Source organism: Papaver somniferum, chromosome 8 (genome assembly GCF_003573695.1).
Source record: "Papaver somniferum cultivar HN1 chromosome 8, ASM357369v1, whole genome shotgun sequence".
NCBI lineage: Eukaryota > Viridiplantae > Streptophyta > Magnoliopsida > Ranunculales > Papaveraceae > Papaver > Papaver somniferum.
Window position 1 is genome coordinate 137,607,545 of NC_039365.1, and position 21,456 is coordinate 137,629,000.

At 35.3% G+C, this 21,456-nt stretch overlaps 1 protein-coding gene across 8 annotated transcripts; it reads right to left on the bottom strand.

Moving 5' to 3' along the window:
• Window positions 1-15,758: 15,758 nt before the first annotated feature.
• LOC113303176 (clathrin interactor EPSIN 2-like) lies at window positions 15,759-21,171 on the bottom strand. 8 transcript variants are annotated; one of them, XR_003337330.1, is made up of 7 exons: window positions 20,911-21,171; window positions 20,765-20,829; window positions 17,999-18,078; window positions 17,414-17,913; window positions 17,139-17,284; window positions 16,487-16,800; window positions 15,759-16,068 (listed from the first exon to the last, which is right to left on the bottom strand). XR_003337330.1 is itself a non-coding variant. In XM_026552200.1 (7 exons), exons 5-7 carry the CDS (start codon window positions 17,288-17,290, stop codon window positions 16,034-16,036), a joined length of 501 nt encoding a protein of 166 aa, XP_026407985.1. In that variant the 5' UTR covers window positions 17,291-17,294; window positions 17,835-17,913; window positions 17,999-18,078; window positions 20,765-20,829; window positions 20,911-21,171; the 3' UTR covers window positions 15,759-16,033. The 8 variants fall into 8 exon arrangements, 6 of the variants coding, with proteins under 6 accessions (XP_026407985.1, XP_026407984.1, XP_026407981.1 ...); XR_003337329.1 differs by having other exon boundaries at window positions 17,396-17,913; XM_026552200.1 differs by having other exon boundaries at window positions 17,139-17,294; window positions 17,835-17,913.
• Between the last annotated feature and the right edge of the window lie 285 nt (window positions 21,172-21,456).

Genomic DNA, 21,456 nt, shown 5'->3' on the forward strand with positions numbered 1-21,456 from the left:
AAATCATCTTCAGATATATAACCTTTCTCGAGTTCGCAGACTAGGTTCGCGGACTTAAGAAACCGATAGAGTTTACAACTCCAGCAGAAAATCTCGGCAAAGAATTTTGCCGGTTTGCGGACTGGGTTCGCGGACTAGTCTATTTTTTCAACTCCAGCAGAATTTCTCGGGATGAGAAGTTCGGCAGTTCGCGGACTGAGTTCGCGGACTTGGATCACGCCATTCTCCGATTTCTCTTGATCAACAAAGTTCGCAAACTTTGGTTCAAGGAATAAGACTTATACATAAATGTGTTTCCACAACAATGTTTATGTCCACCATCGGTTATGTAATCTAAACTCTCATTTAAATAATTGAAACATTCTTAGAGGACGTTATATAGTTGTTATTCACAAACCATTTCTCGTCAAAGCAATTTTCAAATTGATTGAAACATATCATGACTTTCGTCACTAGGTAAAGGTAAACTTGATCGAAGCGAAACGCTTACCAACACATATTTCGAGATATAGATAGGCAAGGTATACGCGGCTCGAAATACCAAATGTGGATAATCCAGTATATATATATATAGCATACGACTTGTTGTCTCAAAGAGTAGGAGATAAAGTAGATAGACTTTTGAGTGACAGATAAGTTCAAGTCTTCACATACCTTTTTGTAGAGAAGTTCCACCGGTTCCTTGAATTGTTCTTCTTATTGTATGATGAATATCCATGAAGTCCTTGAGCTCAACTACACTTTCTATCCTAGTCCGAGACTTAGCTATAATAGACTAGAAATCAAGACTTATAGTTTTGATCACTAACATTGACAAACATGTTTGAGATAGAAACGCATGCGAGTTCGACCGAGAAATGCTCTAACAATCTCCCCCTTTGTCAATTTTAGTGACAAAACTATCAATACATATGGAATACAAAAAAGATAAAGAAACTTTAGTAGCTCCTATTCCACATGTCTAATCTTCAACATTCCTCGAAATCTTTGTCATTTCCAAGTACTCCAATGATCCCAAAGGTTGTAAGTTTAGTATCACCATTGTTGAAGATCCGTAGCTATAACAATGAGAAAGCATCGGTCTCGATCATTGTTATACAGTGTCATAGTATTATTACACAGTGTCAAAGTTCAATTGTATCACAACTTTAACAATAATACTATGGTGATATGTATCACTCCCCCTTAGTCAATACTCAATCTCACATGGAAACCACTCCCCCTTACACAATGATCCGAAAACCATATGTATTTGTAGTGTGAACTACATATTAATTCTCCCCCTTTTTGTCAATAAAATTGGCAAAGGTACAAGAACGGGATCATAATGAAATTTTCGTAAGAAACATTTCATGACTAAAAGAAAATACATACCATATAATTTAGATGCAATCGTATAGCCGAAGCTAATAGCATTCATCAAGGAGTTTAAAGATACAAGATAACCCCTCTAATATTCCACAGCCGCACTCCCCTCAAGATATTACCATTAAGCACAAGTTCAAAAGAACTCTCCCCCATTTGATGTCATTCCCGAAAGAACAACAAGAGTGACCTTAACTTCAAAAGAAAAGAAGGATTTTAATGAACACCAAAAACCATGAGAATGATTTTCTATATCCAAAAACTCAATCAAATTAATCACAAGTAAACCCATGATTAATTTAATCGGAATACACAATCAAATCAAACACAAAAAGTGATCAACTTAATTGATTATGTTCGACATAAGAGAACTACAGAGCATACGACTAACATAACCATTAGAAAATGAATAGGATAGTCGTACATATACTCAACATAAGAGGAATCTTACGGAGTATGAAGATACTCAACTAGATTAATTACAATAGAACCCATAATTAATCTAATTGGAATACACAACCAAACTAATCAATTCAATTGTCAATTGTTTTGCTCAACATAAAAAGACTTATGGAGCAATAACTAAATAACCAAACAAGATGATTAATTTAGTCCAAAAATGCTCAACATAAAGTACCTTATGGAACAACCAACAAATCTAATTAAAAATATAATCAACTTCGTTGTATCGTGCTCAACATAAGATGCATTACAGAGCCTCACAGTAATACAAAAAATATGGATCAGGGATGATCAATACTGCGAATACCCAAGGATTCATTCTATCTTCGATCACTATTTGCATAACGATATTAATAGACATAATCCTCGAAAATAAAAGATTTTAACCTATCTCCCATCAAAGAATTGACAATATAGGCTTAAATTTTGTATTTGTCAAAAGTCTATTCATTCTTTTACCAGTACATGAATACCAACTCATGAACAACTTTACTTTTGACAAGATATGGGACCTTCATGTTCACATACATATCCCATAACAAGTTGCAATATAACAAATCATAAAGATTAATACTGCAAAAACATCATCCTCCAAATATTTTTAGAATTTAAACCAATAAACCTAAAAAAGAACAAGAAGATGAAAAATAATATCTATGTGTAGTCACAATCATTATTATTCAAGCACTAGTTATTCTTCCAACTAAATCAAAAAGAAGACATACTAGGCAACAAATGAAACTCAGTTTTCCTTAATGATTTCATACCTATGGAATGGTCCATCGAAATAGGAGTCACTGATATCCTTGATTTTGTTGACTGTAGAGACACCATGTTCATGAGTCAGAACGTTAGTTTTTCGATCAACAATACGAACAAAGTGACGAGCCTTAGCGCAGTCAAGAATAACTTTCTTCTGATTTCTGATCAAGATATTCTGAGTACCAAGGATTTTTGCATGTCCATCAATAAGCTGGTTGATCTGCAGTTGAAGGTTAGCAAGTTCGTTCTTTACTTCATTCTGAACGAGAATTAAATACTTGACAGATTCTCCAATCCAAGAATTATACTCTTTCCTTTCAAGCATCTTCTTCAGAATAAATTCTTGAGCAGGATCATTTTCTTTGAGATCATCCTCTACAGTAGGGTTAACTTCTTCTTTGGGAACAGTTTCCATCGGGTTCCTTTATGAAGATTAGTGAACGCATATATGAGTAATATATATGTTTAAGTATACACCCTATATAGAAACCCTAGAGTTCCTTGAGGACATATGGACATTCGTGGACTAGGCCAAACGCCAAAAAAATGGACCCAATCAGGAAAACTGCATACTGTGACACTTTCAAAAGTTTTCCAGCCCTAAAGAGAAAGGTCACGGTGAATAAGGAAAGAAACACTAAAACACACATCATAAGATATCAAACATACAAACTAATGAAAATCGGTTAATTGCTTGAGCATCTCTCAAACATCATCCTTGTATCTCTCAAGTTAGGTACAAGGATGAGCTTTCTTCTACTAGGTAGCAGAGGGAGACATAGTCTCACCATAGGTTTTGAGAGAGTAGTTGTGATTTCCATCAAGATATTTGATTTCAGCATTTCTTGTATTCCCATGGTAGTTTCCATTTTTAGGAAAATTTCTCATAGCTCTTCCTGAAAGCTCAAGAGAAGGAGCTTTCTGATTACTGAGTCTAGGACCTCTAGAAATTGGTTCAAGAGGATTTTCCGAGATGGGCTTCCAAACTCTATACTTAGATTCACCAGAGTTGTTCTTATAAGCACAGGTCATGCTTTCATCGGAAGCATAAGACTTTATACCACTAGAATGCACAGAAGTCCTGTAATGATTCCTGGGAAGGAGATCACTTTTATAAGATGTCTGGTTTCTTGTGAGCATGAGATTCACTGCAGTAGTCGACTGACTATTTACCCCATTGACAGTGAAAAGAAGAAAATTACGAAGTTTAGAAATTTGTCTGTTCCCGTCAAAGCAATGGATAGCATAGTGATTCCATTTTCCACATAAAGTACAGGTTCGTGGAGAAGATGCAACAGACGACATCTGTTTTAGCTTTACAGCCCTGTGAGAAGATTGTAAGTTATATAAACTTTTCTCGACACAATCTTCTTTTGGAGGATCTTTCTTCATGTACTGTATGTCAAGAGGAACAGAAGAATTTTTCTTTAAGACAGAGTTTTCCTTTCCAAGGTCATACACTGTTTATGGGCTAGTGAAAGTGATGCTTCTAGCTTCTCTTTTTCAACACGAAGTCTGTCAAGTTCAGATGAATGCTTCTTGATCAACCGTTTTTCTCTAATTGAGCCTTCTTTGATAACCTTTTCAAGATCAAAAATCTTTTCACGCTGTAGATTATTCTCTTGAAGAAGTTTCTCAATATCCTTAGAGAAGGACTCAATAATGTTATAGAGTACACGTTCTCGATCAATAGAATTTTCAAATTCATCGATAAGTTGATCTTGATTTTGAAGATCAACGAACTCAGTAAAATTTTTTGCTATTCTGGTGAGCTCCATTTCAGCTTTCGCCATTGTGTCCAATGTCTCATTGGAGGAAGAGTGATCAACACAAGATGAGACAATCTTCCTACCTCGGGATTCGGAAGAATCAACTAAGGAACAATCCTTTGAGGTATTCCCGAGACAACTGACATAGTTGAAAGCTTTAGGAGGCATTTTGGTATGCGTGCGAGATTCTGTCCTCAGACTCAGATTTCTACAAACACAGACTTGTAAGGTCTTGAATGTGTTTGCCTACTCTGATACCAATTGAAAAAGCGGGGGTCTAACAACACCACCCAATATTTCGCTTAGAAATCTGTATGGACTAACTCCAATATACTTTAATAGAGAATCAACTAGACAGTCAGACTCAATCAAGATTAAAGTATATCGAGGAGTTAATATCTCTCTCTTGATTTGATCTTTACTCAAGCTAATAACAATCAGCGAGTCTTTATCAAATACAAGGAATAACTTAGATGGTACCAAAGACCAATATCCAAGGATCAATCAATATCAGCCAACAACCAAAGGTCGGATTTCCAATTGATTGATTCAAACGCACAACCTGTATTATTTCAATTATAAAGATAAAACAATATAATGCAGAAATTCAAATAACACAGACAGCAGAAATTTTGTTAACGAGGAAACCGCAAATGTAGAAAAACCCCGAACCTAGTCCAAATTGAACACACACTGTATTAAGCCGCTACAGACACTAGCCTACTCCAAGCTAACTTCGGACTGGACTGTAGTTGAACCCCAATCAATCTCCCACTGATCCAAGGTACATTTATGCTCCTACGCCACTGATCCCAGCAGGATAATGCGCACTTGATTCCCTTAACTGATCTCACCCACAACTAAGAGTTGCTACGACCCAAAATCGCAGGCTTTAACAATAAACAAATATGTCTCACACAGACAAGTCTATCAAAGGATCAATCTGTCTCCCACAGATAAACCCTAAAGGTTTTATTCCGTCTTTTGATAATAATCAAGGTGAACAGGAACCAATTGATAATCCGGTCTTATATTCTCGAAGAACAACCTAGATTAATCAATCACCTCACAACAATCTTAATCGTATGGTAGCAAAACAAGATGTTGTGGAATCACAAACGATGAGACGAAGACGTTTTTGATTACTTTTTATATCTTGCCTATCGGAGATATCAATCTCAAGCCAATCAATCTGATTGTACTCATACGATAGAAGATGCAAGATCAGATCACACAACTGCGATAAAAGTAGTATCGGTATGGCTTCACAATCCCAATGAAGTCTTTAAGTCGTTAACCCGGTTTGAGAAAAGAAAACCAGAGGGTTAAAGGAGAACCGACTCTAGTACGCAAACTAGTATCACACGTAAGGTGTGGGGATTAGTTTTGCACAATACTAGACATCTCCTTTATATAGTCTTTCAAATCAGGATTTTGCCTTGGTCACAAAGCAAACAATATCCACCGTTAGATGAAAACCTGATTTAGATTCAAGCTAATATTTCTCAATCGTTAGATCGAAAACTTAGCTTTTTACACATACTTAACAATGCACGTTTCTAGGTTTGTTAACCGTACCCAAACCTATGCACTTGTTGGTTCAATAATAGTCAACCAAAAGGTTAGCCATATGAGCATCTCATATCAACCATGTTCTTCCACACCATAACTAGTTCAAATGGCTCAAATGAACTAGTTAGAGAGTTGTTCAATTGCAAGGAAATCTCATGTACTACACAAGACACAATTGAAGCAAAGATGATTTGATTCACTTGAATCAGTTCATGAACTTTATAGCCACGATTTGCAAACTGCATGCCTTTGTCTTTATAAGTTTAATTTCAGAAATCATCTTCAGATATATAACCTTTCTCAAGTTCGCAGACTAGGTTCGCGGTCTTAAGCAACCGGTAGAGTTTACAAACTCCAGTAAAAAATCTCGGCAAAGACTTTCACCGGTTTGCGGAATGGGTTCGCGGACTAGTCTAGTTTGTCAACTCCAGCAGAATTTCTCGGGATGTGAAGTTCGGTAGTTCGCGGACTGAGTTCGCGGACTTGGATCACGCCATTCTCCGGTTTCTCTTGATCAACAAGGTTAGCAAACTTTGGTTCAAGGAATATGACTTATACATAAATGTGTTTCCACAACAATGTTTATGTCCATCATTGGTTATGTAATCTAAACTCTCATTTAAATAATTGAAACATTCTTAGAGGACGTTATATAGTTGTTATTCACAAACCATTTCTCGTCAAAGCAATTTTCAAAGTGATTGAAACATATCATGACTTTCGTCACTAGGTAAAGATAAACTTGATCGAAGCGAAACGCTTACCAACACATATTTCGAGATATAGATAGGCGAGGTATACTCGGCTCGAAATACCAAATGTGTAGAATCCAGTCTATATATATGGCATACGACTTATTGTCTCAATGAGTAGGAGATAGAGTAGATAGAATTTTGAGTGACAGATAAGTTAAAGTCTTCACATACCTTTTTGTCGAGAAGTTCCACCGGTTCCTTGAGTAGTTCTTCTTCTTGTATGATGAATCGCCATGAAGTCCTTGAGCTCAACTACACTTTCTATCCTAGTCCGAGACTTAGCTATAATAGACTAGAAATCAAGACTTACAGTTTTGATCGCTAACATTGACAAACATGCTTGAGATAGCAACACATGCGAGTTCGACCGAGCAATGCTCTAACACAATCAGTAAATCAATTGGATAGAAATCCGTGAGACTGATTGATATGAGAATAACTCGGATGGCACCAAAGACCAATGTCTGAGTGTCAATAAATTTCTATCCAACAAACAAGGTCGGATTTATCAACTATGATTGAACTACGCACAACCTGTGATATTTCAATTATATAAACAAATATAATGTGAAAAAGAAATAACACAGACAACAGAAATTTTGTTAACGAGGAAACCGCAAATGCATAAAAATCCTGGGATCTAGTCCAGATTTGAACACCATACTGTATTAAGCCGCTACAAACTCTAGCCTACTACAAGTTAACTTCGGGTTGGAATGTAGTTGAGCCCTAACCAAGTCTCATACCGATTAAGGTACAGTCGCGTTCCTTACGCCTCTTGAATCCCAAAAGGACTCTGCACACGTGATTCCCTTAGCTGATCTCACCCACAACTAAGAGTTGCTACGACCCAAAGTCGAAGACTTATAAACAAATCTGTCTCCCACAGATAATTCTATTCTGGTTGTTGTTTCCGTCTTTAGATAAATCAAGGTGAACAGGAAATTCAACTAATAATTCGGTCTTATACTCCCGAAGATAAGCCTAGAAATATTAGTCACCTCACAATAACCTAGCTGATTAACAGAAGAAGTTATTGCAGAATCACAAGATTTTGAGACGAAGAACTGTTGTGATTATTTTTTATATCTTACCTATCGGAGATAAATCTCGAGAAAATCTTAGAGAAGATTAAACTCAATACGATAGTAGAAGTAAGATCAGAATAAGCAACTACAGAGAAATAGTTGGATCTGGCTTCCCAGATGCTAGAGTTCTCCATTATATAGTCTTTCAAATCAGGGTTACTTACAATCAAAGCTAAGATAGCTTAGTAACAAAGCAATTGATATTCACCGTTAGATGAACTCCTGATTTAAGATTCAAGCTAAGTCTGCTTAGAAACTAAAATAGCTTGGTTTCCATCTTCGATTAAAAGCCAAGTATTAAAATCTCGGGTATGAAGAAAAGCTTTCATATCCGATTTCCATAATGGGTAGTTTATCCCATTAAATCTTGGTGGTACATTAACTGAATCACTTATTAGATTAATTCTTATAGGTTGGATCGCACCAAACACAAATTGTTAGATCTTTTCGTGTTTGCCTGCTCTGATACCTATTGAAAAGGCGAGGGGTACCCAAATATACCTCAAGCTAAAAAATTTCCTACCTATAAGTCCTTTCTCCGAAAGTGATTGTCTATAGACTGAGTCGGGGCAATGCAACTAATCAGTTCACACTTCGTGTGATCATCTATGGATACGAGATCGAGACAATACAACAGCGAAATATGTTTACTTGATAAAAAGGTTCGAACTTAACCAAACACAATAGGATTGCTTATCAAGTAAATAGGAATTAACGTTTGTGTAATTTACTTTAATTATAATAAAACAATTATAATGCGGAAAATAAAAGTAAATGACATAGCAAGATTTTGTTAACGAGGAAACCGCAAATGCAGAAAAACCCCGGGACCTTGTCCAGAATTGAATACTCTCAGGATTAAGCCGCTACACAAAATAAAACTAACTTCGTATAGTTGGGACCAAGCAACTAAACCTATAGTTCACCTAGTTTCGTCTGTATTCCCACGCCTCCAACTTATGAATAAGTCACGTACTTGGAACAATTCCTTTGGTTAGTATTCCAAACAGTAAAGGAACAACAAATATGTTTGGTAGCAACTCTCTTCAACCAAGTGGTGTGAGTTCGACAAAGGCTCTTCTGTTTATCTCAATAAACTCCTTCGTCAGGTTCTTAGATCTATCTTATTCTCAACTACCAAAGGTAATTGTTAATATTTTGCAATCAATAATTTTAATCACAAAACAATCCGTAAACTTTTTTTTTCATTAATCCATAAACAATTCATACAAACCAAATAAATCAACTTGCATAATTATTCACCTCAACCGGAAGCAATTGAAACAACATAGACATTATAGCACCGCAATTGCACCGAAATTTTGTAAGCCTAAACAATTGATACCACACAATAAAGCAAGATAACAATAGTTTTTCTTAATCGGAACCAATTGAATCACACACACATCCATATACACGTCATGGAATAAAACATCAATTGTACCGAAATTTTGTTAAGCAAAAGCAATAAATATATAAGATAAATATCAGGCTTTTCTTAAACAGGAAAACAATTAACTAACAAGATTGTTACCTCAAATTTCGCATCCACTTCTCCAATATGTTTGCATCTTCTTCCAGGGAGAATTGATATCGAAATATCATTATGTTGTCATTCTTATGCAAAACAAAAGAATAACAACAACCAACCTTTACCAGAGAAAGGCTGAAAACCGGTTTTTAACTATTGCAAGCAAAAGTTGAAAACCCTCGAAACACATATGATTTTATGCTAAACCAAAACCGATTCAACATATTGTGACTTTTTCACATATTGTTTCTATCAGAATCCCTCATGATCCTTTGATAAAGACTATCAACATGGGCTAGAACTTAATCCTGCTAAATCAAAAAGTCACCCAAACCACAAGGGTTCATAACATTATGAGATCGAATATCAAGGTAATAAAACCGAAATCAAACATCCCATAAACATCCATAGCAATAATAAAGCATTCAAGCACAGGCTATGTAAGTCAAAAACCATCACAAGAAAAATTATAAATCAAATAATTTTATTCATAATAGACTTAATACAATCATTTAAAGAAACAAAAAATTGGAGTCTATTATTCCCTTCTCAGTTCTTGTGAAGATTGCTTTCAAAAACTGGATTCAAATTCTTCCGAGCACTTCCCTTTTCAGTAGATAATTTTTTTCATCTCAAACAGTCGAGAATGAAGATTAGCTAGTACTTCTTTTGAATCCTTTATCACCAGCTCATGATATCTAATGCAACCTTTAACAGTAAGAATCTGTTTCCTTAAAGAATATTGAGAGTTATCATGAAGAGAGACATCATGAGTTTCAGTCATAACTGATGCACAAAGTGCTAAATCATCAGGAGATGACCCTTCTTTTACCGATTTCTCCATTGAAATAAAATAGTCTTCTTTCAGACAGGAAGAAGATATATAAGATGGGAGAAAATCACGGAATAATTTGGTTTATGGAAACTGAAACTATTTTTCCCAAAAATAAAAGATATCCATTATTTTTCACTAAAGAAACAAACATGAACAACTTGCCTAGATTTATGCTTCTCACAATCAGAATTTTTGGCAACAAGTGAGGATGCAAATTTCAACACAATCATTGTGTATTGAGGTGAGAATTATTCTCACAATAATTAACAAAGATATCCTTCGGATGACTTATAAACACAATAGACTGTGTTTCCTTCTGTTCTTTCATTCTCTTGTAATTGCAACAGTTTGCAATCTCCTTTTGAAATCTCATAAATTTACTAGTCTTCTTTATCCCCTTACGAAGAGCTTTGATAAGTTTATTTTTCAAGAAGGATTGAAGTGATATTGTTTTCTCCAACTGAAGAACTTATCATGTTATCAGATATACTAGTTTCCGATTCTCTTGGTTTTTCACCCAATTTTTCTTGTCCAGATTTTACCATACGAGTTTTATCTTAGAGGAATTTCAAAAGGTTTTCAAGTACCAGGCTTAAACTTTTATTTTCCTTAATCTCCAACTCACGTTTTTCTAGGAGTTGATTAGACTCACAGAATTCTTCATTGTTAGAGTTGGCAAGAAGTGCATTACACTTAGATATTTCTTCATTTGATTCTTTCTCCAGAATATCATCAAGAGTGGAGACATAAGATTTGTTTCACTTTTGATTTCTTTTGCTGGGACAGTGTTTTTCCATATGTCATTGCCCTTTTTATGGCAAACCGATAGTGTATCAGGAACATGTTTATCAATAGATAATATGTCCTTCATTCTTTGCGCTAGAAGCACAATAGTTGAGTCAAGCTCCTTTTCAACATATACCTTGTCCTCTTGTCAACGTTTCTTAGTTTCATTCTTCAGCAGAATTTCTCTATCAAAGATCTTTAACTTTCCTACGAGAGAGCTTCGAGAAAGTAGAGAAAGATCATTACCTTCTATTATGGCATGTTTCTTAGATTCGTATCTGGATGGTAACGATCTGAGAATTTTGCATACTATTTCCTTTTCAGGTATAGCCTTTACAATTCCAAGATGCATTGACAATCTCAGAAAGTTTAGAATTAAACTCCTCGAAAGTATCGTTATCATCCATTTTGAGATGTTCCCTTCAGATGAAAGGGAAAGAAGTCTAGCCTCTTTTTCAGATTCATCTCCCTCGAATACGCTCTCAAGAATATCCCATGCCTCTTTAGAAGTTCTACAGGTTAGCACATGATGTAGAAGATCATGACTAACTGCATGTATGATGGCATTCAAACCATCCGAATTCTGCTTTGCAAGAGCTCTTTCTTCAAGAGTATAAGACGCTAAGCGTTTAAACTCTGACTCCGAATAATCCATCGGTTGTTGGTATCCGTCTTCGATTAATAGCCAAGTATTAAAATATGATTAAAGAAAAGCTTTCATAGCCGATTTCCGTAATGGCTAGATTGTCCCATTAAATCTTGGTGGTATGTTAACTGAATCACTTATTAGATTCATTCTTATAGGTTGGATCACACCAAACACAGATTGTTAGATATTTTCCGTATTTGCCTGCTCTGATACCAATTGAAAAGGCGAGGGTACCCAAATATACCTCAAGATAAAACTTTTCCTACCTATAAGTCCTTTCTCCGAAAGTTTTTGTTTATGGACTGAGTCGAGACAGTGCAACTAATCGGTTCACAGTTCGTGTGATCGTCTATGGATACGAGATCGAGACAATACAACAACGAAGTATGTTTACTTGATAAAAAGGTTCGGACTTAGGATTGCTTATCAAGTAAATAGGAATTAACGTTTGTGTAATTTACTTTAATTATAATAAAACAATTATAATGCGGAAAATAAAAGTAAATGACACGGCAAGATTTTGTTATAACGAGGAAACCGCAAATGCAGAAAAACCCCGGGACCTTGTCCAAAATTGAATACTCTCGGGATTAAGCAGCTACACAAAATTAAACTAACTTCGTATAATTGAGACCAAGCAACTAAACCTATAGTTCACCTAGTTCCATCTGTATTCCCACGCCTCCAACTTATGAATAAGTCACGTACTTGGAACAATTCCTTTGGTTCATATACCAAACAGTAAAGGAACAACAAATCTGTTTGGTAGCAACTCTCTTCAACCAAGTGATGTGAGTTCGACAAAGGTTCTTCTGTTTATCTCAATAAACTCCTTCGTCAGGTTCTTAGATCTATCTTATTCTCAACTACCAAAGGTAATTGTTAAAATTTTGCAATCAATACTTTTAATCACAAAGAATTGTATTGATGCCGATCTACACAACTAATCAATCCAATATACCACAAGGATAAACCGATTACAGACGGATCCTCTATACTGAAACAAGTATTGTGCACACCAAAGATTATGAACCCCAAATCAGAAATCTTTAATATCTTCTTTGTCTTCGAATCTTCTTCGATCTTCAATAAACACCTGCACCCAACAACTTGAATCTCTTGTGACCAATCATGCACAGAACGGGGTCTGTTAACAATGGTTATCACAAGATCGTCTTTAGAAATAAAAACAGTCTAAAGATCCCTGTCGAAACTTCGATCTAGTTTGAGTGAATCTTATATCAGAAGAGAAGATTCTCAAGCATAAACAAACTAGGTGTAATCAAAGTTCAACCACCGTTAGTCAATCAAATTAATCGAAAACACAAGATAAACCATAATTATCTAGTTTCCCACCAACGATACTAATAGAGCTTCTCAATCCCAAAGAAGACTTTAAACTGAGGTGCCGTAAGAGATTTCGCCTAATTAAGTTACTCTTCTCTCAGAATAGGCGGCTACACCAGTAACAACACAACCGAGGAAGTTTGATGTCACGAAGGATTAGTTTGCTAGAAATGCAAACTTCAAGTATTTATAGACAAGGAAATTTGGACACCAAGGAATTTCCAAAACCGAAAATATTCTCAAGATATGCAATATATTCCAAATTCGGTTTCCATAATTCCTGGAAATGCTCTGTCCAAAATATTGACCTAAAATCTCTTTGGAAAATCTTAAACTAGTAAATGCACATTACTAATTCTCGTTTTCCTAAAATAAAATTAAAAACCTTAAATAAAAGATTCTTAACTTATTTATCTTTCGATCCTGCGGTTTTCTTTGTTTAGCTATTAAGGAATAACTTTGAACAATGAAAGATAAACATTACAGCACATGTTCAAAGTATATCGACATCCTTACTTTGTAATTCCTCTTTCCTACTTACAACCTTGAAACCGATTTGCCACACTTCCAAAAAAGTTTAGAATTGGTTCATCTGACTTTCAAGAACTATGTGATTGATCCAGAACACTCAATCACAAATCATGGATTTAACGGTTCTACCAACACAAGTTTCGGTTCTACCTCCATGTGAATATTGTGCATAGTCACACTAGCTTTCCAAAATTCAGTTGACTAGGTACTAGGATCGGTTACCCACATATATATGGTATCTAACTTATATGTGTTGCACATGTCCATAGGATCGGTTCCCCTTTGCCTAAGAACGTGTTGCACATGCCCATAGGATCGGTTCCCCTTTCTGCTAAAAACTTGTTGTACCTCATACAAGGATCGATTCCCCTTTGTGATGTATTGCACCTCTTACTAGGATCCATTCCCCTTTACCCAGAGTCGGTCATACACAAATCAAAAACTCGATCATACCATCTCAGGTGATTACTTAAGATCGGTTTCATTAATAAAATTCATACCAATACATAAGTCAGGCCTTTTTGAGTAGTTTTACCAAGAACATAAACAAGTCATGAGCGGTTATACTAAATCACACATATTGGTTGTTCACAAGATATGCAATGAATAACAATACCAATAACGCCTGGTGATTTCCTTTTCGATTCATAAACAAGTTTATGAACTCACTTCCTTAAAACACATGTAAAACATTGTTTCCTAGGATGAAATCCTCACCTCATACCCATACATAATCACAATAGAATTTAAACGATTATGTCGATGTCTTATCTACAAAGTTCAATGGTTAAGCAATAAATCTCGTATTGTATTCCTTAATACTACTATCTAGAGTGTTCATGCTTTGCAGTTTTGTTTTCAATATGCATGACTTGAAAGATACTTTAGGGAATGAAACAGTTCAAGTCAAATATCACTAACCTCAAGTGGAAGGATGATGTTGTCGTTGTAGCTTCTTACTTCTCCACTTCTTCAAGTCTTCGCAATACTTGTATTGTCTCATATCCTAATACTTTCAAGCTAACCTATACGAAGTTGACTCTAGTACATAATCAAACGACTCTTAAAATGAGTTTTGATTCACTAAAATATGACAACCAAACTTGACATACCAACGCTAGGTGGGTTCAACCGAGCTATGCTCTAATAGGATCAACATCCGAGAAACTTGCTAAAGATTTTCAAGTCTCTCTTGAAAGGGAATTTGAAATGAGCAATGTTGGTGAATTAAAATTCTTTTTAGGAGTACAAATTCAACAACAAAATGATGGAATTTACTTATCTCAAGAAAAATATGCTAAGGATCTTGTTACAAGGTTCGGTCTTGATAAGTCAATTCCAAAGCTGACCCCTATGCCCACTACTGGTAAACTACATCGAGATGAGAAAGGAGTCAATGTAGATCAAAAACTTTATCGATCTATCATTGGAAATCTTTTATACCTGACAGTTACTAGACCTGATATTGCTTTTAGTGTTGGTTGTTGTGCTAGGTTTCAGGCTAATCCAAAGGAATCTCATCTTGCAGCTACAAAAAGGATCATGCGATACATTCAACATATTACCGGGTATGGTCTATCTTATACTTTTTATACTAACACTGATCTTACTGCCTATTCGGATGTTGATTGGGCAGGATGTGTGGAAGACATAAAGAGTATATCTGGCGGTTTCTACTATGTATGGTTGAATCTTGTGGCTTGGCATAGCAAGAAACAAAACTCACAATCACTTTCAACATGTGATATTGTTGCAGGCTCATGTTGTGCTCAACTTCTATGGATGAAACAAATGCTTGCTAATTATGGAATTGACACTGGAATAACACTACACCCTTTTAAGGTATTAGCAACTTACTATAGTTGTTGCTAAATGGGGTCGCAATAGGCTTTTGCCGTTGCTAAACACGGTGTCACAACTTTTAGCAACGGTATAATCTCTGTTGCTAATCTAGGTCAGCAACGGCAATTCGCAACGGCCGTTGCCGTTGCTAAATTTTTATTAGCACCAACGGGATGTAGTTGCTAATCTGTTACTAAATAGAAGAATACCCTTACCCGGAACTAGATACTGTTGGTTCTGGTTCCAATTTATTGGTTCTGGTTCTACTTTAGCACCAAAGCACCAGACTTTGCTAATTTTTGGCAACCTTAAAAAGGAAGGTCAAGTCTATGTTTATTGACCTAGTCAACATTTATTTCCCTCCATATCCCCCCTCCTGCAATTACCCGATTCCTCACATTCAACATCCACACAGATATACAAACTACAATGGCGATACAAATGTATTGTTGATAATCTTGTTGAGAATCACTACTAGATAATATTATAAAAGAAAGGATTCTTCAATTGATATAAACGTACACAAGTAAACTTATTGAATCTAAAATTTTGTGATTGGCATACAATATTCGATCTATATTGATGTTCATAAATGGATGGGTAACCTAGTTTGTGTCAACTGACATAGGTATTGAAAAACAGGGAAAGAAAGACTAAAATATCACCAGAAGTATCACGAGACTCCGCTTGCTTAACCTTCCTCTGCAAATGATAGGTAGATTCAGCTGCTGCTACAACATCACCAGAGATGCTTTTCGACTTGAGCCCAAATACCTGCATAATAACCAATTTGATGTTTCAGTATTGAGGTCACAAACAAAAGACTAAACCCTATATTTTGTATAATCTAATAATAATTTCTATGTTTATAAGCCAAAAAATCATCAATAGAAGTGGGAGCACGGCTCTACATTCTCAAAGTAGGATTGCATTTTGTTTTCAAAACAGTGATGTTGTGCAACTTCAATAATCTTATAAAACGCATACAGTCTAGTGAACAAATTTGTTGAAAATCAATCCCTAGGTTTACCCTTACGAGGCTATTTCTGTCTGCATAGAAAATTATTTTAACTTTTTTTATGATCTGAAATCATAAAATCAAAACTAAAATTCACACCCCCTAAATGTGTTGAATGTAATGTGTTGAATCTTCCTTAACCAAAATATAAGTAACTGAAAAGTAATAGCATACCTTGATGAATGACGACCATCGTCATCACAACCACATTCCCTGTATCCATCAGATTTCCTACTTCTCTGGCCATACAAAAGTCTTCATTACTTCGACTTCTTCCTCTATTATAATCATCATCCTTGTAACCACCATCAGAATCTCTGCCATAACGGTCTCCATCGCGATTGTATGAATCACCACCTCTACTGTTTCTGTCATCATCCTTATAGCCATATTCACTTTCTCTCTCATAACCATTTCGGTCATCGTCTCTAATTCCGTAGCGATCTTCATCCCCATAAGATCCCCTGAGTGAGTTTGTGCTACAAATCCTATGAAATTTTAAAGGTCAGTACATACAAAGGTGTTATGTATGAAAATTTAACTTCCATATACAAGAACATAGAAAGAGAAGGTAAATTATGGAATTGATTTATAATATGTTCAGGAAATATTCTCCGAATTTACCATAAGTTTCTGAAACTTCAAATAATGAGAAGCTCATTCTTGAGCAACACAAAGAATACAGGAGAGCTAATCATGGTTATCTAGGAATATCTAAAAAGATTACTACGGTCTGTGGTAAAAGAATAAGTTTTTAAAATTTTATCCATATGCAATAGCGTTTAAAAATCATTCGAGTATTCTGGATTCTGGAAAGGAGACTGACTTCTCCATGTTGGCAAGTGCTTTCTGTCTGGCTTCTTGAATTCTTTCTTTATCGTTCACTAGTGCCACCAAAGACTGAAATTTCTTTCTGACATTACTTCCCTGGTACCTACCACTGGAGTCGATATATTGGAAACCGGATAATGTCTGCATATGTCTAAGTAAAGAAGCTCACTTAGTATATTTTAAAATGGAAGAGTGTGATTAACAGAAAGTTGCGAAATAAACTCAACAGGAGTATCATCAAGAATACTTAACTACATCGTAAAAGCTTACTCAAATTAGATGTTGCAAACGATCATTTCCAAATGGCAAATATTAAGAGACAGATAGAATTTGTTATGCATGTTCTTTGATTTCATCAATAACACGTTAAGAACCATGTCCCACCAGGCTTTCAAGAACAGTCAATGCCTGAAGCTCAACGCAAAAAGTCTTTAGTCACAGATGAAACCGACTCATGTTGAGAAACGAAGCAAAATGAATATCATAAAAACTAAATCTAAAAACCATATGCAAGATCAAATCGGATTCCAATCTATTTCTCTAGTAAAAAATGACAAAACCACAAATATGAAATTCGAGAAAATGTCAAAGATGAAATTCGAGAAAATGCATAATCACACATATACTGCGCCATAGCATCTCAGATATAAAGCTCTACAAAAATCAGAAAGAGCATAGGGGATGTGCAAACTTTGTACACGTGGCGCCAATTTTTGCCTATATCATTTGTTCGATTCCAAAGCACAGCCATTATCGTTTGATACCCATGACTGCAGAAATGTAAAATATGAAATAAGCATATATTTTTATGGAATATGAACTATGGAGAGCATCTAAAAAGATGAATCAACTTACTAGTTTTTGGTAGCTTGTGCAATATTTGACAGATTTGACCCATGAGGACCCCATGGTTCATTGCTTGTCGCATCAAGAACCTGTAAAATATTGCGCGGTAGATAGTTATTTATACTCCCCAACCACTGACTAAACGAATGAACCCGTTGTAACTAAAAAAAGCCTCTGAGACTAAGTAATCCAGAAAATATCCAAGTCGATTTCATGTGCAGGAAATGAAGAAACAATCAAGATATAGTTATCCACATGTCAAAAAATTACAAAAGAAAAAACGAAGAAGCAAGGACTGTAAAGAAAACTGTTACCTTCTGTTCTACTACAGGAACTTTGAGAACATTCTTGTTCACCCCAAATACATTAAAGAAATGAAAGTAATGTATCATATTTAAAAAAATGATCCCTCAGAAAGATATACAACCACATGTGGATGCAACTTTTTATCTGTACAAACTAAGGGTAGTCTACAATTAAAATAAGGCAAGACAATTATCTCCAAAGCATTATACGAGAAGGCCATTCAGTGATACAGTTATTATCAATGACAATCACTGCACAGACGTCATGTTGTAATCTTCAAATTTTCCGTTTTTTATCTTTTTCCTATCACTATGAATTTAAATGCCTAGTAGAGACTTCTTCACTAAGTAGTCGCACATGCATGTATTCTAGTGATCATATGAGGCTTCCAAGAGGAAGAACAGTACTAAACAAAAAAATGAGACAACATAGTTTTGATCAAAGACCTTCTTCATGACCTATGCAGTTGCAAAATCAAGTCCACCTAAAGCGCACTTAATCCTAAACCTTCTCTTGTAACAAAATAATCCATAGATAAGAACCTGAGTACAACATAGTTTGCATTAACCTGTGAAAAAATAAAAGATGTAAAAAACATCCCACCAAATTCATATGAAAAATCTTTCTAGAAAGTAAAAAGTAAAGAGCAAGGATACACTTGGTACAGAAAAGCATCCATACAATTTCAAGAAGCTTTCAAATAGCAACCCTTTTAAAAGAAAAAGAAGTCCCATAAGGTTCAACCTTTTTAAAAGAAAAAGAACTCCCATAAGGTAATCCCACCATTGAGAATAAATAATTTCCTAAAACGTTATGTAATACCCCAAGTTTCGGATCAAGGTTCAATCCAGAAACTCAAGGCATTACAGTCGGGTCACGATATTTTTCGCCAAGCTTCATTATTTCTTTCCCATCGATTGTTTGAAAACCACAAGCTCAGGTAAACTTTTAACAAAATAAAGTCACTTTAAACATAACAAAATCATTTTGTATATAACAAAAATGCTAACTGTAGTTCAGTACATTCTAAGATTTTAAATTTGCAATATATAGAGAACAATCAAATTTCTAAGATGCAATGGTATGTCAACATTCCGTACAAGTTCTGTACGGAACTGTACTTCTGCGAAATTCAGGTCAAAAATGTTTCACAAATCTGTCCACATGATCTATTAAGCTACTGGTCGAAACGACGCGTCCTTTTGACACGCTGCAGATGACACATACGCAAACAATTTTCATTTACAAAGTATCGCCTAAATCATGATCAATTGCTATAGGTTTTGCCGTCTTTAAGGCTGCAATTTTCTTGACAGAAAAATGAAATTTCTAAACGATATAAAACAAGTTTAATTCTCAAGAGGAACACGATAAGTGACTGCTCCATTTCAAAAATTCTTAAAAAAAACATAATTTGAATCCTTAACATCATTCTAAACTAATTTATTAAACACTCATGGGAACCGCCTACCTCTTACCATTAGAGTCTACATTATCCTATCAAGCCATCTACAATTACTATGTATTTTAAGCTAACACAAGATATACCACAATCATACCAAAAGCCCTGTGAACTCCATATACCGATCAAGCATTTTTACAAACAGGTAGTGCTCGACAAAATTCTGAACATGGTTACGAAATACTACATCATAGAGGAAAACATGATTAAGAACCTCATAATGATACTGACTATCTAGTGAGGGGAAAAAGAACGATCATATGGTAAAATTAAGAACTTTAAGATGCCACACAATTAAGAATCAGCAACCACAATTAAAAAGGCAAGATACAAAAACTAAATCCGTGAACAGGAAGAAATAAACATAAGATGAAAGGCTAACATTCTACCTAGAGTCAGATGGCTCTTTTGATATCTTCCTCCAAAAACAAAAACCTTGCTCTTTTCTTTCTACAGCTCCGATTCTTTTCCTCCTACTAACATCTCATATTTTCCTACTTATAATTTGTGTAATAAAAACTCTTTATTTCTCTTTTACTATCGTTTTTACGTTTCTCCTAATTTTATTCCATTCCTAAGCTGATTAAGGTAAACATTTAATCCACGAGGTATCCTAATGTTTCCATAGGTTGAGAAAATAAATGATATTGCTTTCTACGTTCAAAGAAGGCAAATAGGCACGCTATATTAATGGCCAAAACAAATAAACATAATCGAGTAAAACCCGAACCGACAGCATGCAAAACGGGTAAACGTTAACTCTTCCACAATCAAAAGACAGAATCACATAAAAGATGTTTACTTTCAAATCATACAATCAAATATTATATCTAAAGTATTTGGTAGCATAAACAGGATGTATCACCTAACACCTCCAGCAACTGCTATTTGGGTATAACATTTAGACTCAGAATCGTAAAAAAAAAACACACAGAAACCCAAATCTCACAGACAACGAAACCTAAAATTGAACCCAAAATCATAAAACTAGAATGAAACTCTATTACCTGATTATCATATCGATACTTCCAAATCTCACAAATGACCTAAAATCTCAGATCGATGCTTCCAACTGCAATAAAAATTCCAACTGAAATCCATTAGCAAACATAAACCTAAAACCAATATATACACAAAACAAAACGATTGTTACCTGTTGATCGAACTAGGATTTCTGTGGTTCAATCGATTTTGTGAAAGGGGATCTGAAGCTGATTGTGATGAATTTATGCTCTTGAGTAAGAAGAAGTCAGTTGAAGAAGAGACTAAGGGTTTACTTTCGAATCAGAGATGAGGTCTTGAAAAGTGAAGATACTGATGGTGGTTCTGTGATCGATCTGGTTAAAAGGGTTTGGAGTTACATAGGTCTTCAGAGCTGAACTAGGGTTCTTCTGAGCTGCAGCTCGAAGAAGAAAGAGAATGAAAGAAAAATGTGGCTGAGAAAACTCAAACGATGAAAAGATAAGGCGGATAAGGATGAAGGGTGGAAGACAAAAGAAGAGTTGACCAAACTTTGACTTGGGCGTAAACATAAGTCAAAGTGTTCCCGACCACACGCGTGCTTTGCAAGCATGAACAACTAGCGGTTGCTAATAGCAACCAAAATTTCAAGGTTGCGAAATTAGGAACAACAAGCCACCGTTCCGAAATATTAGCAACAGAAATTAGCAACGGAAAACGGCACTAGTGCTGTTGCTAC

Bases quoted from the DNA above. Each gene is read 5' to 3' on its own strand.
- LOC113303176 (XM_026552200.1), bottom strand. From the start codon at position 17,290: ATGCAGACATTATCCGGTTTCCAATATATCGACTCCAGTGGTAGGTAC. The intron at 16,801-17,138 runs GTCAGTCTCCTT...AAAATTTCATAG, and splicing joins GCACTTGCCAACATGGAGAA to GATTTGTAGCACAAACTCAC. The intron at 16,069-16,486 runs GTATGCTATTAC...GTTATTATGCAG, and splicing joins GATGGTCGTCATTCATCAAG to GTATTTGGGCTCAAGTCGAA.